The following is a 19,735-nucleotide window of genomic DNA, read 5'->3' on the forward strand; positions in this document are numbered from 1 at the left end:
TATAGCGAGTTACGCTATCCGTGAGTGTGCGCCTTTTTGCGCTGTTACGTTTATATTTGCACTGTCGGGAAAAGGCATCTGTAACACAACTGTATGGAAGACCCCTTTCCAGCTCCAGCTGCAGTTGTTGTTCTGGGTGGGATAGACAGTTATGTATTGCTAGGTGAGATGTTAGGTTAGTTGCCTCTTTTCGTTTCCACTTGTTTTAAACAAAGTTGACATACCGACTCGTTCACGTTAATTGGCTCTCATCTCATTCGGCTTAAAGACAAAATGTTCCCACACCGGAGCTGAAGATTGCGGCTTTGAAACCGAGTCCATTTTTACTTGTTCTTCCTAACTAGCTGACTGTAGATGTCACGAAACTGAACACACAGTGAGTTCACACCTTCTTTTCACCTGTCGATGTCCGCTCTGTGTGTGTGGAGACCATAGAGTTAGGCCTAAAATAACTAGAGACAGCTACTTCTGTCTTCCAAGATGGCATCCCCATTCATTTCTATGAAAAGTGCTCAGTGGCGCAGTGAGGCAAGCGAGAGCACCAAATGGACCGCGCCATCTTTCCAGACCGTCTCGTCCGGTCTTGCACAGAAACTTGTTCCTACCTCCGAAACTCGTGCATGCTTGCAACTAGCTGTACATGTCATACTTTGCGACAACCAGTCGCTAGCTTGTGAGCTGGAGCTAAGGCATTGCAGAAGACTGTCAGAATGTTGTCCGATCAAGAAGCAGATACATGAACTTTACAAAAATGAATACTATTAGTACTGTAGTATTAGCTATACGTGCACTGCCTATATGTTGTTCTATTTGCTTCGTGTTTTTAGTTTGACTGCTTAAGTATTGTTTCGGATTAAAGAAACTGTAAACTTGAATATCTGGCTCCGTCGTTGTTCTAGCTCGGACGGCAAAACACGCTAAATTAAACCTATGTTATAATGATGATGTGTTGCTTACTATTACTAGTTTATTGTTAATGCCATCGTTATGGTGTTACCTGACAAAGTTCTAACAATATAACGACCATAACAATAGGGTTATCAGACATGATTTATTCATCTTCATCTTTGCTCCAGAATAACATGTCAACAATCTATATTGACACCGTAACATGCCACAATATTATAACTAATAATATTAGGCTATAATTACGTTTGTCATGAGCATGAGCATAATAGCGTTCATTAGCCTATAAAATGGTTAAATCTGCTTTAAAATAACGGAAATAAACTCAACAAACAACCTTCACGTATGTGTGCAACCATTTGTAAAACGTGCGACAATAAAGGCAAGCAACTGTAGATTATCAAGTCATTTCTCCATGTTCTTTTCATTCAGCTCAGGTAAATCAGAGATTTGCTGATGTTCCCTTTTGTGCTTGTCCCCTGTTTATATCCACGATCACGTTTCCAGGCAACTTTTCTTGACATAAGAAAATAAATGGGTGCTAGTTTACCCATTTCGGATTGGTTTCAAACTCAGCAAAAATCTGGAAAAATTATTCTATGAAAAAGCTAGTAGTATGAGCCAGGTTCGAGAATCGAAAGAAATGTATTGGGGGAGATAGTTTTAGATATGTTGACTGGAGTTAATATAATAAAAACGACCGGACGAGTCGGGTAGCAAATTGGAAATGCAATACCACCTACATCCACCGGGGCCGTTGCTTCAAGCCGAGGGGCGAGGGGTGGGGCTTGGTGGAAACGCTAGTCCCGCCTATGCTTTTGACACAGAAAGCAGACAAGATGACTGGCGCAGCGGGATCGACTAAAATGTTGGTGACATTCCTTCTTATGTAAAAATTAATAGAATCATTATTATATTATATATTATACATTATTATAAAAATTATAAGTTGCAATATATCGTGACACCAAAAATTATTGTGCTAATTTCCATATACCATGCAATAAGTCAATATATTGACTATTGCGACAGGCCTACTACTCATATTAACAGGGCTACTTGGTTGGCGTTGTCTTTTCAGCTTGAGATATACAAATTATCAGTTGCAATATATTGTGGCACCAAAAATTATTACGCTCATTTCCATATACTGTGCAATAAGTCAATATATTGACTATCGCGACAGGCAGACTTGGCACACAAGTCAGAATTGAGGTATGCTAAGAAAACATTACAAAACTAAAGGAAGTTTTTGAATGATAGGCCTACCACTCATCTTATTTTGACTAAAACATAAAAACAGTATTACATGAAGCTCAAAAAACACGGTATTTGTGCTCAAATGAATGCGGAAAGAAATGTGCTTGCTCGCATTAACTATTGATGTCCCTGCCAAAGCTGATATCAAACTTGCATCCCTGATCTGTTGTATGGTGGGTTAAGCAAGGGGAGTTTCTATAACCGCATTGTGCGCAGCAAGCTTGGAAGAAAAAATAGGGATATGAATAGGGGCCTGTGCCCCAGTAAAGCTTTATGTCTAACAACGCTCCTGCTGCTAGCGAACAATATCTAAGATGTTAGTTGAGAGAACATCTCCAAGCATTTATGGTTCATGTATGGTTCTGAACTGATTTATTTAGTCCGGCTCATATCATTATTAAAATAAAATCACAAAACTTTATCTGACAACTAAAAGAGCAAAATGTTCCATTTGTTAAAAAAAACGTTTTAAACTTTACTATTTAACTACTGGGGCCACCTTTGAATCGTCATGTCTGTGACATCACGAGAATGGTTAGGTACTGTGACCTGTGAAGGATCAGATGGCTGAGCGGTAAGGGAGTCGGACTATTAATCAGAAGGTTGTTGGTTCGACTCCCGGCCTTGCCAAATGACGATGTGTCCTTGGGCAAGGCACTTCACCCTACTTGCCTCGGGGGAATGTCCCTGTACTTGCTGTAAGTCGCTCTGGTGAAGAGCGTCTGCTAAATGACTAAATTTGACGGCTGCTAGCAGTCATCAAGATAGACATTGATAGATTATCAGGGAGAACAGAGGTATAAAAGGCTTTAAACAAATCAGCTAAAACAAGGTGCAAAGTAGGATCTTACTGGTTGTACAAACAAATTTTACAAGACAGAAGGCATTTACTATCATGTCCTACCCAAGCGGCAACTGGTTTTACGAAAATGGCTTGTAGCTATTTGTTTATTTGTTTATTCGAAAGGATCCCCATTAGCTGACTCTAAAATGACAGCTTGTCTTCCTGGGGTCCAAAAAGTACATAAAAAAACAGTAATCACAATTACTCACAAATATCGTATATAAATACACACCAAAGAACAAGAAAAAGTAAAAATTCGTAAAGTACTGATAAAAGTAATCAAATTAATGCAAGACAACCTGTCACATAATACAATCATGCTCAACCATTCCATGAAAGCAAATACAGTCTTAATCTTTTTTTTAAACCAGTTTTTCCCTTGATTTCACGAACCCCAACTGGAAGATTGTTCCAAAGCACAATTGACCTATAAAACACTGTCTTCTTCAAAGAGTCTGATTTTGGTAGGGGTAAAGAAATCTGATGACTACTTGCCCCTCTTGTGTAATGTGAATGCATATCTGAATGGTAAATTATATTGTCATAAAGAAATTTAGGAGTGCGGGTGTTAATAATTTCATGAAAATATACTAACATGTTAGCAGATAGTCTATGCTTGACCTCCAGCCAAGCAAGACAGTCATGCATTTCTGCAACACTAGTCCGCAAAGAACAACCAAGAACCAGCCTTGCAGCCTTATTTTGGGCCACTTGTAATTTTTTTAAGTGACTACTTGATGCAGCAGACCATACGACAGAACAGTAATCCAAATGACACAAAGCCAATGTACAAACAACACGACTGAACAACCGTGAATTTAGAAATTGTGCACATTTACGCATTACTGCAACAGCTCTACCCATTTTAGCAACAACTTTGTTGATGTGATCAGACCATGTTGAATCCAGTCCAAGAAGCTTGTTTTACTTGCTGTATATTTTGACCATTTACTTGTATATTAATTTTTGGATTATCAGATAATCTATACTTAGAAGCAAATATTATACTCCTAGTTTTTGAAATATTTAGAACAAGTTTATTTGTTTTGATCCAATTATACAATTTCCTAATCTCGAACGACAGAACCTGATTAAGCTCTGAACATGTAGGAGCTGCAAAATAAAGAGTGGAATCATCAGCAAACATAGTCAATGTAGCCTACTGAGTATATACGGCATATCATTTGTAAAAATCGAAAATAGCAAAGGTCCGAGGCAACTCCCTTGAGGAACACCACAATCCAGGGACTTACTACACGATAATGCCCCATTAAAATAAACTCTTTGCGATCTCTCTGACAAATAGCTCTTAAACCATCTGATTGCTGATTAAGTAAATCCATAACTAGTCAATTTGGATATCAAAATGTCATGGTCAATCACATCAAAGGCTGCACTGAAGTCCAGTAAAATTGTACCCACAAGCATTGAGTCATCAATTCCTGTTAGCCAGCTATCCGACATTTGCGTCCTTGCAGTGCAGGTGGAATGACCATGCCTGTAAGCATGCTGAAACTTCGTAGTCAAATCGTTGTTAGAAATGTAATCTTGCACTTGCTCAAATACAATCTTTTCCAGTAATTTACTTAAAATAGGCAGAATGCTAATAGGCCTACTGTTTGACCACAGAAGGTTGATTTTTTATCTTTGGGTAAAGGGATTATCTTGCCCTCTTTCCAAAGTTTTGGACACACCCCACCCATCAGACATCTGTTAAAAATGTGACAGATTGGTTTAGAAATATGTCCCGCTGATAACAGCCGACTATTCAAGTTGTCTGTACCAACAGACCTACCCACAGTTAAAGATCTCAACAACATTTCCACCTGCTCAACATCAACCTGATAAAATTCGAAACTACACATTTTATCCATCATAATACATCTTTCAATTAGCTAATTTGAGTTGGAGCCAACAGTGCATTTAATTGTCTCTCTAAAGTTGGAAACCTTATTAACAAAATAATCATTAAAATAGTTTGCAATCTGTATTGGCTTAGTCAAATAGACCCCATTCAATTCAACAAAAGAAGCACAAGTGGATTTTTTCCCCATAATTTAATTGAGTACATTCCACATTCTCTTACTATCTGTAGCACTATCATCAATTCTTTTCTGGAAATATTTTTTCTTTTTCGCTGTATTCTCCTTGGTCACCTGATTCCTTGAAATACAATAAGATCTTCTGTCCTCAAGAGAGTTTGAAAGAACTGCAACCTTTTTAGCCTCTTCCCTTTGAGCCATTAGGCTCCTTAACTCGGTATCAACCCAAGGAGCCATTTTGGCTTTAACTGTAAATGTCTTTAATAAGGCGTGAATGTTAACAAATCTCATAAAACAATCCATAAATAAATTAAGGGATGCTTCCACATCATTAATATCACTAATCGAATTCCATTCTATATTATCCAATTCATTTAGAAAGCTCTCCTCGTTAAATACCCTATAAGATCTTTTCATAATGATTTTAGGACAGGCTCTAGGTAGCTTAGTTCTCCTGGAGACAGCAATACAGTTATGATCGCTAAAGCCAACTGTTACAGAAATAGGTGTAGAGCACATATCAGGATTATTGGTGTATATATGATCAATACATTTTGATGTCATGGATCCTGTCTTGTTACTAGCAACCCGTTGTTGGTTGATCCATTAACTGAGATAAACCGCATGGTTTTAATCCTAATCTTAAAAGGACAATTATCTGACAGCCAATCAATATTTAGATCACCCAGCCAGTATAGCTCTCTGTTTTCCTCTGTCACCTTGTCTAGCATGTTACATAACCCATTTACATACTCTATCCTGGCACTAGGTGGCCTATAATAACAACCAAGAATTATAAGTTTAACATGTAGAAGATGTACCTGTAACCATAACACTTTAACAGTATCCACCATTAAGTCGTGTCTCAATTTAACCGGGAAATGATCCCGTACATAAATGGCCACACCACCTCCAAACCTGTTTTGATCTTTTCTATACCCCCCTATATCAACATCTGAATTGTCCATGAAGTGATCCAGATGAGTTTCAGAAATCATAAGTATGTCTATTTTGTTTTGTTCCAAAAATAACGACAGGTCTTGAATTTTATTCCTTAGACTACATATATTAATATGCGCAAGTATTAAACCTTTAGGTAGTTTATTTATGCTGGTCATCTTCTTTGGAAAGTAGATACGTCCAATACTATAATCTAGTTAAATATCTTGTACACTAAGTTATTATATCTTCATCAAATAGGCTACAAACATACAAGTCCTGCACACGGACACACATACATGCATGGGCGTAGATTTAGGGGGGGACGCTGGGTACTTTTTTACATATGAAAATGACAAAATTGTCCCCACCAATATTTTAACGAATTGTGCTGCTATTTGGATCGATTCCGACGGCCAGGACGCGACAGTACAAGAAACTCCTCAATTTGATTGGCTGAAAATCCGAAGGGGGAGGGTTATCTGACACGCGACACGCACAGGAAGAAGCACATGCCACTTTGCTTGCACTGGCAGTCGCTGACAGCGACAACGGTACAGCTAACTTATTAGGGCTGTCTACCAACAATACATATATAAAAGGCCAGAGTAACACATTTTAATATTCCCTTTGCCCTTCAGCATGTACATGTTTGCCCCTTTTTGTGCTTTGTAGAAATGCCTACACCCAAGAAGAAGAAAGGGGACATACAAAGCTTTTTCAAAAAGCAGTGAAAGTCAGGCTAAATAACAAGCCATACTAGCAGTGGTAGTGACCAGGCTTTCAAATGCAGATTCTACTGTGGAAAAAGTATTAACATTTATGCATTTATTAACTGGTGATATTATATGTTACCCAGGGTATTGTTAGAGCTAAACCTAGCTTTTGTAGCTAATCTTTCAACCAAGGTTAGGAGTCTAGCCTCGGACAAATTCACAGTTGATGGACTGTCACTGCATTGCTGGACAGGTGCTGGAAAAAACAGTTGGCAATGTGAATAAGTTAACACTATTGGTTATTCAAATATAATAAATCATTATTTGATTATTCATGCCCAAATAACACTGTATACAATATGGTAGGAGGGTTAAACTGGCTAGCCATAGGATAGGCTACAAAATGAATGAACCATTTTGTATGCAGGAAAGACAGCATGAAAACACTCCAGATGTAGAGGAGGCTGAGGAAACAGTATCAGGGCTTCAGGTGAGGTTTATGATAATAAAACATTTTGTTGTTCAGCATTACAGTCTCATTATCACAGTCTCTTTTTTTAGAGAGTGCAATTTCTAGCTCTTTAGGGATAGTATACAGAATGGCATTTTGATTTGCGCTCCGGGGGGGGGGGGGGGGGGGGGTTGATAGGTGGATGTCCCCACCAAGTCTGAGACCAAGCCTATGCCCTTGCATACATGTACCCAAACATATATAAAATTTAGCTTTAGTACTAATTAGGATAATAACTGACTTTGTCCCTCCCTTGGGGTGATGAGCTTTCATCTTCGGCCACAACTCTTTTCTCCTTTGTTGCACAGCTTCCGAGAAAGCTATACAGCCCCAAAGCCCGCCAGTTGCACCCGGATTCAGAGTTTGCAGGGATCACTTTACAGAAGGGGATTATATTTATAAACCTGTTAAATACGCTAACGTTATTACACACACTGGCATTTTTGACATAGCTAGCTCTAGCTCCTAAATTCACATCTGATTGTAGCCAAAGCTAGCTCCGTTTCTAACATTTCCTACACAATAGTTTGTTTAACCTAGCAGCGAACAAGTTATCAACTCAACCAGTGAGCATGTTTCACACAACATGCTCTTGAAGGGGCTACTAGTAACTGAAACTTGACTGAGCTCAATGATGAACGATCATTTTGGTGGACCACCAACACATTCAAGTCTGCCACTTTTATCAGATCGATTCTGTCTGTTGGCATTGTCTGCAGTTACGACAAGTAGCTAGCTACAAATACACCACTCGGTGTTGTTCAACTTGTCAGTGTTAACTATATTTATATCCTCCGACAAAAACACATTCTGCATCATATGGGACAACTGCAGTCCTGCGGGTACATAATTATGTATTGTTTCGAAAGCATACGCCATAGGATGAACAGGGATAGGTATGATGGGTCTATATTCTTCCATTTTTAATGCAGTTTGACGGTTTTAAATTTTTTTATGCAGTTTGACGGGTTGAAATTGGGCGCAACCATTCTTGTGACGTCAGATGTGTACGTCATTTAAAGATGGCGGCGCCCAGTTCTTTTTAAGCGCATAATTTACACACTAGAGATTTCAATTATTTATAGAACATGGCATACAGTTGTATAATATCACTGATCGATCTGTCTAATCGCAGTTCAGTTCAACTTCAAAATACTGTATCAATGTTGAACAAAACGTCCCAACAAGCCATTATAAACATATTTTATCTTCGTAGAGTTTTGTGAGGGGCGACCTATTCCTGAGTATACCAACCCTGCGCTTGCTGTTCAAATGCCTGGCCAGACAAGGCTACTTGAGACCTGTATGTTTTGGCTTCGATTTTTGTTGTTTCCCCTTCGTTACTAATTTTAATATTTTGATTATATCCTTCCACTGCATATTGCCGTTCCTTCTGCCTGGACCTGGAAGATATCGCAGAGGTATTACTCCAAAAATACTCACACACTGACAGCTATGGCGCTTATCCCCGTACTCACCATGGCTTTTGGGTTGACAGTTCTGGGAATTATGTCGGACGTAGCAACAGTAACTAAGGGGGCGTGGCCCTGGGAAACGGTCAATTGGGTAAACGTTTTGTAAACTGCCAAAATAGTTGCATTTCTGACCGCACAGACACATACAGGATTAGGGATGGAGATTTGAACTGATTTCACTATTCGAAAAAAAATTCGAATAACCGGATAATCTATTTTTATTAATGCGGTTCCGTTATGTCATTAGCATGACGCAAAGCTTACAGTCAACACATGAACCACAACACATTCTGGCAATAATTTGGACTATTAAGATATTAGATTACATAAGGGTTTAATAAAGAAAACAAATGAAAGATCATTTAATCAACATGACGAAAAGACAATGAACTTGAAAAAACGCTGCATCACCAGACGTATAGGCTCTTAAATGGGCGGAGAAACTTGAAATACTTTGGAAGACATTTAACACATTGGGTAGGCTATCCTCGATAAAAACGAAAGAAGATGGAGAAATATTGCATATTAACTTGGATATTAACTTGGAACCGGAATCCTCGGTGCGCCACCACACAATGCAAACATAGCCGATTACGCTAGCTCTACATGGCTACTGGTTAATAAAAAAGCCACAAAACCATTAGCCATACGCATTTTTATTCAGTAAAATTAGCATATAAACATGCTCAGGGGAGAGGCGAGTACGGAGTCAATTTAGGCCGGCGTAGAATAGACTGTGCAGGAACTGAGGTTGCTGTGAGGTAGGCTACTGCTTAGCCAGGACACTATGCTTCTTGTAGCGCCAAATGAAATGAAAGGACACTCGCAGCAGAACGCAGGGTCATGTAGCCTACCCATTTTGATGGTTTTCATCATTTCTAACGTCACAACTATTAGAATTCTCAACACGACGTGACGTTTTTTATATTAAACTAAGCTCATAAGTTTTTGAAAAAAGTATTCGAATACTAACCTACTTTAGGATATCCGGATATTCGATTAACCACGCCCATCCCTATGCAGGATATCTGTTTTTTGGGGGGTCTCGGAAAATATCCTTAATGTTTGGATTGGACGTACAATTTTGCATCTAGGTTAACTTGTTTGAGGTGTGGATTCTAGCTACATTTCTGTTATTTTCTCTTTTAAATCGAGCTAGCGCGATGGCTCTCCATAACTAAAAACGGATCAATTTTTTTTTACACAATCGACCAAATTGGCCAAACAAGGTATGTACATTGAGCTTAAAGTGTACATAATAGGGATGGGACTTAACAGGAGTTTTCATGTTCGATTATTAATTACGTTATTGAACAATTAATCGATTATTTGCTAAGGCATGACGTCACTCCCCCCCCCCCCCCCCCCCCCCTCACAGCGCATTATGCCATCAGACGGATTTTAACAGATAGCGATTGCAACGCATCACTGCCTGGCTACTGCATAGACTTTGAAAAATAACATTGGAAAATAATTTTCAAAAGAAATATACAAGGTTAAATCCATCCTTTTAAATGTCATGCTTCTCGACGCTGGCGGAAGCCTAATTATTGACAATTTAGTTTTAACCTTAAACTACGCTACTTAATGTAAAACTATGAGCGTAGTTGACTGGTCATCAGACTGGACACAAATAAACAAGAATAATAACAAAACATGTATTAATACCATATTAAATCATTGTTTTAAACTGACAGTCGTGGCAACGTATTACCAAGATGTAGGCTATAGCTACCTTACAGGCTAGCCTACTTTCGTTAGCTCGCTTGTCATCACACTTCCTCCTAGTACATAATCTAGCTAGATCGTTTTTATTTTTAGCAAGTTTCACTGAAATCTGCAAAAATTGAGGCTCAAGACAGTCATAGCTGACCGTCACGAACAGCCAAACCGGGGCTGGGGTGTTTGCTGCAGCTGGCGTTACTCCTACGAACAAACGCTTCGTAACTGGAAAGTTTTTACTTTTAATTGACAATATTGAACACAGATGTTAAAGGGGCGATTGATTGCAAAACTGATTTTACCTTGTCATAGTTGAATAACGACAGTTCGGTGGGAAAAACGAAGATACAGTGAACCTCAAAATCCATTGACACCTCTTTCCTATGCAAATCTCAAAATGAAAAAATGTGTCTGTAAAACGCTTGCTTTTCAACAAAGCCACCGGACTGATGTCTATGGAGGACCAAACCTGCCATATTTAAAAATGAATGAATGAATAAATAAATGTCCACATCCATGCATTTAGACATAAATAAATGAATACATGTTCTAATTAATGCACAATTGTCAATCAATATTACCTTATAATTTACATGTATTTATGTTTTTATTTGTGTATTCATTTATTTATTCATTCATTTATTCATTCATTCATTCCTGTATTTCTTCTTCTCAATATGTCAATGAGATGTGTCAGTCAAAATAGGTAGGCAGTATTTGACACACCATTGGCTAATCGTTTTCCACGCTTTGTATTTGATTATGTAGCCTTACATCCATCCTTGCTGTCATGGACAACATAGCCTACATGGACAGGCTGGCCGACCTTGTTGAAAACAAAGATTTAATTCACCATATATGATATTTGGATAAACAAACATGTTATAAAGATTTTACTACGTTAGTTGTGGGCTATCACTTAACACCCAACTTCACTACGCTGACCGCTGTGTTTACCCCGATAAAAACTTAAACATTTTAAAATAAAAAATCCTGATTGTTGATTGTCAAACCAACATATTTGTCCTGTGTGTAAGAGCGAGATAGACAATCTGGCATATAGCCCCCAATCAAGCAGAAGAGAAATTTGTGAAGATTGACGACACAAAGTTAATCATCGAAGATGAAAAGTAGCTTAGTCCTAAATCAAGTTGTATGCCCCATAGCACATATTTTACAAAGACTACGGCAACAAAAGCCAAACGTTGCCACGTTATGTTGGGAATGGGATGCCGTTGCGACGGTTATTGTTGGAGCAACAAGTTGCCTAAATAGCCTGTAGCCTCTATGCCATGTTTATGTACATGTCAGCTTTACATGTAGAAAAGAAAATCTCAAAGAAGGTGAAAGGCTTGGTGACCGGCGTGGAGAAATGTACGTCTAGTGTGAACAGCATCGCGCCATTCGTAGTATATTGTGGCGCTCCAGGGCGCTTCGCAGTCAGTATGTCCCAGCCGTTAGCTAGATTGAATCTATGGCTCTGGATTGATTGCAATGTCTGAACATCAGTTTCCACGCCTACTGGCCTCCTCTCATTATCATATTGGGAACAATGAATGAATGAATGAATAAATAAATGAATAAATAAATGAATATATAAATGAATGAATGAATAAATAAATCAATACATAAATGAATACAAAATAAATAAATACATTATTATTCATTTGTAAATATGGCAGGTTTGGTCCTCCATAGATGTCAGTCCAGGGACCGCCTTTTTCGGCTCTGGTCTGTATCTTTGTCACGTACCAATATTTTCATCCAGACCAGCCCGAGGTAGCGTAGATCTCCGATACTAGTTTAGCTGCGCACTGCTCTGTGTAGGCTACTTCTAAGGAATTACAAAGAAGAACGTTTAGAATTATAACAAAGATATTGAAAATGGACCACGGTCGTAAATGCTGTGTTCCAGGCTGTACAGGGAAGGCTAACTTTGAGTGTCCACTGCAGCAACGCGAATTGCTTGCCATCGCTCGCCTTCCCACAGTTCTCCACGCTCGGGGGCGTTTCAAACAGATTAATGTAGAATGTAGTTCTCTAAAGTCACTGTTGTAGTTGTCGTGGCAAAGTGTGCAGACTTGGGTTTACGTAGTCGCAACATTGATCAAAATACAACTTGTATACAAAATATAGAACTGTTTAATAGACATACACGTTGACGTCTGTAAAAAAACTGTTTTATTATATTCCTTAGTCTCTGCTAATCTGTGGATACGGGAGTTCCAGCCGGGCTAGCTAGCTAGTTACCACAGAACGAAGTTACGTAATGTAAATAAAGTGAATTTGAAAATACAAGCACCAACAACTTCGGCAACCTTGCACCATGCATCGTTTTTTTTGTATTAACATCTCTGTACAAATACAGCTATGTATCGTACAGGACTGGGTAAGCAGCCACACAAATGATTAGTTTCTCCTCCACCTTGAAACCTAGAAAGCTAGAAATGTTTACCATGGTTGCTACGTTACCAGAAATCAGTTTCAAAAAGTATTTATAGTTTGCCAGCATTGCCAAAATTTTCGCTCTTCATGCTTGGTTTTTGGATCAATAGATAGCTAATTTTGTGCTGGTCGTGGACAGTTGTCTGTGGAATCCAACAGACTTAGCTGTTGTAAAGCCCCTATTAAAGAAACCCAAACTCTACTTGCAAATTACAGACCAATATCAAACCTTCCATTTATTAATAAAGTACTCGAAAAGATAGTTTTAGTCCAATTAAATTCTTTTCTTGAAGAATAACATCCTGGAAGTCTCGCAGTCAGGTTTCAGGAAATATCACAGTACTGAAACTGCTCTCACCAAAATAATTAGCGACCTCAGACTAAACTCTGATGCAAATAAAGTCTCGATCCTTATCCTGCTAGATCTCAGTGCAGCATTTGATACCATTGATCACGACATCCTAATCAATAGACTGGAAAAGCTTATTGGGTTCACGGATAGTGTATTGAACTGGATAAAATCATATATCACAAGAAGGAAGTTTTATGTTAGTTTAGGAGACCATGGGTCCAAGAAACACGAGAACTGCTATGGGGTTGCTCAAGGAAGCTGCTTAGGTCCATTACTTTTTTCTCTTTATATGTTACCACTCGGCGACATAATCAGAGAACATAACATAGATTTCCATAGCTATGCGGATGACACACAACTATATATATCCACTGAACCCAACGATGCAACTGCCTGTAGGCAATAAAAACATGGATGAATAATACCTTTCTTAAATTAAATGAAGACAAAACCGAAGTCCTATTATGTGGCCCCAAATCCAAAATAGAGATGCTTACTAAGAATCTAGGAGGCTTAACCCCCTGTCTTAAACCAGAGGTGACGAGTCTAGGTGTAATCCTGGACTCAGATTTGAATTTCAAATCTCACATAAATAAAGTGACCAAAACAGCTTTCTTTCACCTGAGGAATATAACAAAGGTACGACCATTTATAAACCAAAATGATGCAGAGAAGTTAATTCATGCTGCCGGCTGGACTACTGTAACGCACTTTTCACTGGTCTTCCCAAGAAAACCACTTAAAGACTACAGCTCATTCAAAATTCTGCAGCTAGATTATAAACCAAAACTAAAAGGAGAGAACACATTAGTCCTGTCCTAGCTACTTTACACTGGCTCCCTGTCACTTTCAGAATTGACTTTAAGGTCCTTTTCCTCACATACAAAGCTCTACACGGACAAGGACCTAACTACATTGCTAACTCCCTTATAAACTACACACCAGCTAGAACACTGCGATCATCAAATGCAGGCCTATTAGAGGTCACCAGAAGCAGTCATAAGAAGATTTGGTCATTCGGCCTTTGCTAATTACGCCCCAAAACTATGGAACAAATTACCCATAAATATTAGGGAAGCAAACACGCTAGACATTTTTAAAAGACAGCTTAAAACCTACCTTTTACCGAAGCATTTAACTACTTTTATTAGTTATATTATTGTTGCTATTTTAATTATTACTTTTATCTGGGTGGACACCCAGTTTCCGGTTGCCACCATTTTCTTTTGCAATCGCCAGCAAAGTGTAAGTACTTGTATTTTAGGCATACTGACTTAGTGAAGGCCCTACGCTGTTCAGTGAGGGTGGTTTGGCGCATTCTACTTGAACTCCCCTCGCCGACCAACGCATGCTTCGCTTTGAGGTGGTATAGGTTACTTTAGGCTGGTATTGCTTCGGTGAAACGATAACATTGTCATTTTGCATTCAGTCATTTAGCAGACGCTCTTATCCAGAGCGATAACGTATTCCGTTAAATGCGTTAAACAAAAACAACAAATTAATCCTATAATTTAATCATAACGCCTTAATGCGTTATTTTTCTCAGCCCTAATACTAACTATATCACTATGATGTTTATGCCTCTTACAATTGAAGTTGCCACACAAAATAGCTTCAAGTGGTATATCAGTATTACTCAGACTATTATCGCTCACTGCGTTGTACTTCCATAGAACATATTCTGTGAGCTTTGCCCAGTCCAGTCTTCTATTTGGCTCATAATTATCATCATCATAGCTAGTCAGCTCAGGTAGGCTGTCAAGATTTATTATCATAGAGACAGGTATGTGATCTGCTGTGGCTAGACCATATAGATGTTTATATCTTCCGACAATTGGGTGAAATCAAGTCGTGTATAAGGCTACATGTTTCATATGTTAAAATGTCTTTATTGAGAACTATAGTAGCCAACTGTGCACAGCCTGTAGCATAGAGGATTTTTACCGCAGGTGTAGGGTGTGCTTTTGCACCCCCTACTGTTGGGATGAAAACATTGTATTTTTTAATTCATTTGAAAATGTAAAGATTTTTTTTTTAGAACATGTTAAAGTGATGTCAGAGTTGTATGTTCTATCATGGTTTGTCATACTCTAATGATTAATTATACATTTTAAGATCTAGTATTAATTTTGAGCATGTTTTTGCACCCAGTTTTGAAAAATAGAATCGCCTGGTTTGCTTGACCCGATGTTAGTTTCCTCAAGGATCACAATGACTCTTGCTTAGAGACTTGTTGCTCTTGTGGTTAGTGGTAACTGATTTAAATTGTTGTACTCACTGTGAAATTTTGTTTTTATTGTTGCTTGCTTTTTTACTGGTACACTTGCACTTATAGTGGTTCATGTTGTTAAATTGTAACTTGCTTAACTACATGCTGTTCTGGTTCTTCCCTTCGGCACTTATTTTGGTTGTTCACAATACGTGCTTCGTGTTTTGGCTACTCGCAATGTTTTTGGGTCTATCTTGTTGTCATCAGTGACCTATGCACTTTGTAAAGCTCTCTCTTGGAAGTCGCTTTGGATAAAAGTGTCTGCTAAATGAATAAATGTAATGTAAATGTAAAAAATCTAACATGGTTTTTGCCATCATCCGAACAGGCATAAATTCCCAATCATTACAAGTCATTCAGGTAACGGGAGTCAGGTGGCTGACCGGTTAGGGAATCGGGCTAGTAATCAGAAGGTTGGCGGTTGATTCCCGTCCGTGCCAAATGAAATTGTGTACTTGGGCAAGGCAAATCACCCTACTTGCCTCGGGGGAATGTCCCAATACTTTCTGTAAGTCGCTCTGGATCAACATGTGAAATCAAGTATAGCCTAGAATTTCCAAACGAAATATCTTTCATTTTTACGTATGCCACTTGGACCGTGTCCTGGCAATAAATAAAGAACATTAGGCTACATGTTTTGCCAGGATAACTGGCTAGACCATTGAATGTTTATGATGTTTGACTGGATACAACAACACGATCAGTCAACCGACTATAAAATGTTTTTAATGACGGGCTAGCATATAGCACAACTTCTGTCTGATACGTAGGTATGTGGCATCCATTAGCCAAATAATTAGCCAACATTTTGCTGAGAGATTGAAGGGCTAGCCTAGACAACAAATGGCGTTTGGTTAGAGAGCGTTTTGTCTGAGAACGATGGCGTTTGGTTTGAGAGCGTTTTGTCTGTGAACGATGGCTTTTGGTTTGAGAGCGTTTGGTCTGAGAATGATAGGGGTTATCTGACGGCGTTTAGTTTGAGGATGTTTTGTCTGAGAATGACAGAGGTTTTTCTGAGACTGAAGCCGTTTGGACTGAGACTTGACGCCTTTTCGTTTGAGTCTAACAGTGCGTGTCCACTGCAGCGACGCGATGCGAGCGACAACAAGTTTTCCATTCATTTTCTATGGAGCCAGGCGAATCGCTTGCGTGGTGCATTGTGGGTAGCGAGGCGACGCGACAGAGTTGAGATTTTCTCAACTTTATGCAAATGAGGAGCGATTTTCGCTTGCGATGTTTTCTTGTTTCTCGTAACGTAGCAACCATGTCAAACATTACTAGCTTTCTAGGTTTCAAGGTGGAGGATAAACTAATCGTTTGTGTGGCTGCTTACCCAGTCCAGTGTAGGTACATGGCTGTATTTGTACAGAGATGTTAATAAATTAAAAAAACAATGCATGGCGCAAGGTTGCCGAAGTTGTTGGTGATTGTACTTTCTAATTCAGTCTAGTGACATTACGTAACTTTGTTCTGTGGTAACTACTGTACTGTAGCTAGCTAGCTAGCCCGGCTGGAACTCCCTATCGTATTGACAGATTAGCAGAGACTTTGAGTTATATAATAAAACGTTTTATAGGCTACACATGTCAACGTGTATGTCTATTAAACAGTTTTGTATTTTGTATACAAGTTGTATTTTGATCGATGCTGCGAATACGTAAACGCAGTCTGCACACTTGGCCATTACAACTACAACAGTGACTTTAGAGAACTACATTCTACACGAATCTGTTTGAAACGCCCCCTAGCGTGGAGAACTGTGGGAAGGCGAGCGATGGCAAGCGATTCGCGTCGCTGTAGTGTGAACGCACCGTAACAGTGCGTGTCCACTGCAGCGACGCGGATGAATGTAGATGTAGTTCTCTAAAATCGCTGTAGTTGTCATTCTCCTCCACCTTGAAACCTAGAAAGCTAGAAATGTTTACCATGGTTGCTACGTTACGAGAAACAAGAAAACACTCCGATTGGCCATCGTTAGCGAAAATCGCTCCTCATTTGCATAAAGTTGAGAAAATCTCAACCAGAGCCCGTTTAAGGAGAGCCTTGCCACTCCCTATTAAGCCCCATTGTACCGAATTTGAGTGCATGTTGAATGGGAGTCTATGGAGCTTAACGGCTAAATTTGTCTCTTTCGCCTGATTATCGTTAAGAAATCTCCGATTTGATTGTAGTTTTTGTATGTTCAACATGGATTATAGGTCGAAAGTTGAACGAACGAGTACTTATGTCCTTTTGATTTCTTACAGGGTGAGTCGTTGTTGCCCATAACACGCTAGCATTCTGCTAATGAATGCTGATTGGTTAGTGAAGGACTGATACGACCAGAGCTCCCGTTTGATGGCATCCGAAGCGGAATCAGAATGTCAGAGCATTAACAACATTAGCAACAACATTAGCAAGCCAAAACTCTGTCAGCTGTGTTGTCGATGCCCTGAGAGAAAAAAGTAAGTGACCAGAGCTTGCCGTAAAGCAGTAGCTCTGGTCGTAAGATGTGTATGACGTCAATTACATTTTCAAATAAATGTCAAGCTTATTTGCGTTTTTGGGGGGCATATTTGCAGTTACCAGATGGTAGGCTACGGTTTCAATCGCGATTCCATCTAGCTAATAGGCCTAATACTGCCGGTGACAACGTTGTTACTTAGAATAGCTTGTTTCAAGGGGGTTCAGCTTGTTTCAAAGGTGGTTCTTAATGAATGAATGAAATATTAGTGGGCTAAATACTTGAAAACATCACTACTGTAGAAGGAAAAAGTGATGTTTTAGTCACCAAAGTTGGGTTAGGTTCATCATTCTACATTTACATTTAGCTAGTAATCTTAGCAGACGCCCGTATCCAGAGCGACTTACATGCACACTTAACTTTTTGTATTTAGTACATGAGCAGCAACTAATGTAGGCTATCCTTTTAAATCTAATCGATCTTCATAAATAATAAGTAGGCATTTTTATATATAACAATACAGAAATATCAGTTAAGAAACGGACCAATCTGCAAGCAAGCAGACCCTACAATTTCTGGTTGTACCCTCTCAAGTTATAATTTACATTCTCTAAATAAAGTACTAGAAAAATGTACCTCCTCAGTTCCAGTGTATGAACCACGCGTAAAGAATGGCAACATGTGTTGTGTCCCACAACGTAACAGGTCCGACAAGAAACAACCCAGTTAGTTCACACTCCGTGGATCATGACATTTACATTTATTCATTTAGCAGACACTTTTATCCAAAGCCACTTCCAAGAGAGATCTCGAGAGCTTTAGTGCATAGGTCACTGAAAATAACAACAAGATAGCCCCAAACATTGCGGGTAACCAAAACATGAAGCACATATTGTGAACAACCAAAAAATAAGTGCCAAAGGGAAGAACCATAAGAGCATGTAGTTAAGCAAGTTTCAATTAAACAACATAAATCGCTACAAGTGCAAGTGTACCTGTAGAAAAGCAAGCAACAGTAAAACAAAAATGATACATATATATAAATATATATATATATCGCAGTGAAAACAACAATTTAAATCAGTTACCACTTACCAACAAGAGCAAAAAGTCTCTAAGCAAGAGTCACTGTGATCCTTGAGGAAGCTAATATTAGGTGGATTCGACTTCATGCAGCACCGGCGGCGCCGACAGCCGGCTGCAGCCGGATGCCTTGAAGTTGAGAATGCCATTGGCTGCTTCAAGTCAGACGGGCTGCAGGCGACGCATGAAGTCGAACGTACCTATTGGGTCCAGCAAACCATTCCAAAGTACCGTTGTACTCCCGGAACAAGTGCGTCTTGAGCCTTTTCTTGAAGGTGGAGAGACAGTCAATGTCTTTGATGGAGGTGGGGAGTTGATTCCACCACTGGGAGGCCTGGCAGGAGAAGAGCTTGTGTCGGGACTGGGCGGTCTTGAGCGGTGGGACCACCAGGCGGTTGTCTGAAGAAGACCGTAGGTGGCGGGTGGGGGTGTAAAGCAGCAGGAGAGACTTGATGTAGTCGGGTGCAGTCCCGTTTACAGCTCCCGTTTACTGCTCGGAAGGTCAATACCAGGGTCTTGAATCTGATCACACATCTCCATCACTAAACAATATAATTATACAATGAACATATTCAGCTCCAAAAGACGGATTATACACTTTGTGATGCAAATACTGTATGTGATTGAGTTATTTGTTTATATTTTATAATTATAAATAGTTTGTATAATGTGCAAAATTATCCCCCTAGATCTCCCTGGCTTTAGCAAATAAAAACATGAAAAAACCT

At 39.2% G+C, this 19,735-nt stretch overlaps 1 protein-coding gene across 5 annotated transcripts in view; it reads right to left on the bottom strand.

Moving 5' to 3' along the window:
* riox2 (ribosomal oxygenase 2) overlaps positions 1-19,110 on the bottom strand; it is a 31,938-nt gene extending 12,828 nt beyond the window's left edge. For 2 of the 5 annotated variants that reach the window (XM_084698288.1, XM_084698287.1), the window contains exon 1: positions 19,020-19,110. In XM_084698288.1, coding sequence (XP_084554414.1) covers positions 19,020-19,096 — 77 coding nt within the window. In that variant the 5' untranslated portion in view covers positions 19,097-19,110. Of the gene's footprint in view, positions 1-12,167; positions 12,250-18,560; positions 18,657-19,019 lie in introns of those variants that run through there. The other 3 variants (XM_084698290.1, XM_084698286.1, XM_084698289.1) reach the window with 3 other exon arrangements.
* Positions 19,111-19,735: the final 625 nt, after the last annotated feature.

This window comes from Hypomesus nipponensis, chromosome 5 (genome assembly GCF_054491055.1).
Source record: "Hypomesus nipponensis isolate SF chromosome 5, ASM5449105v1, whole genome shotgun sequence".
In the NCBI taxonomy this organism is placed as follows: Eukaryota; Metazoa; Chordata; class Actinopteri; order Osmeriformes; family Osmeridae; genus Hypomesus; species Hypomesus nipponensis.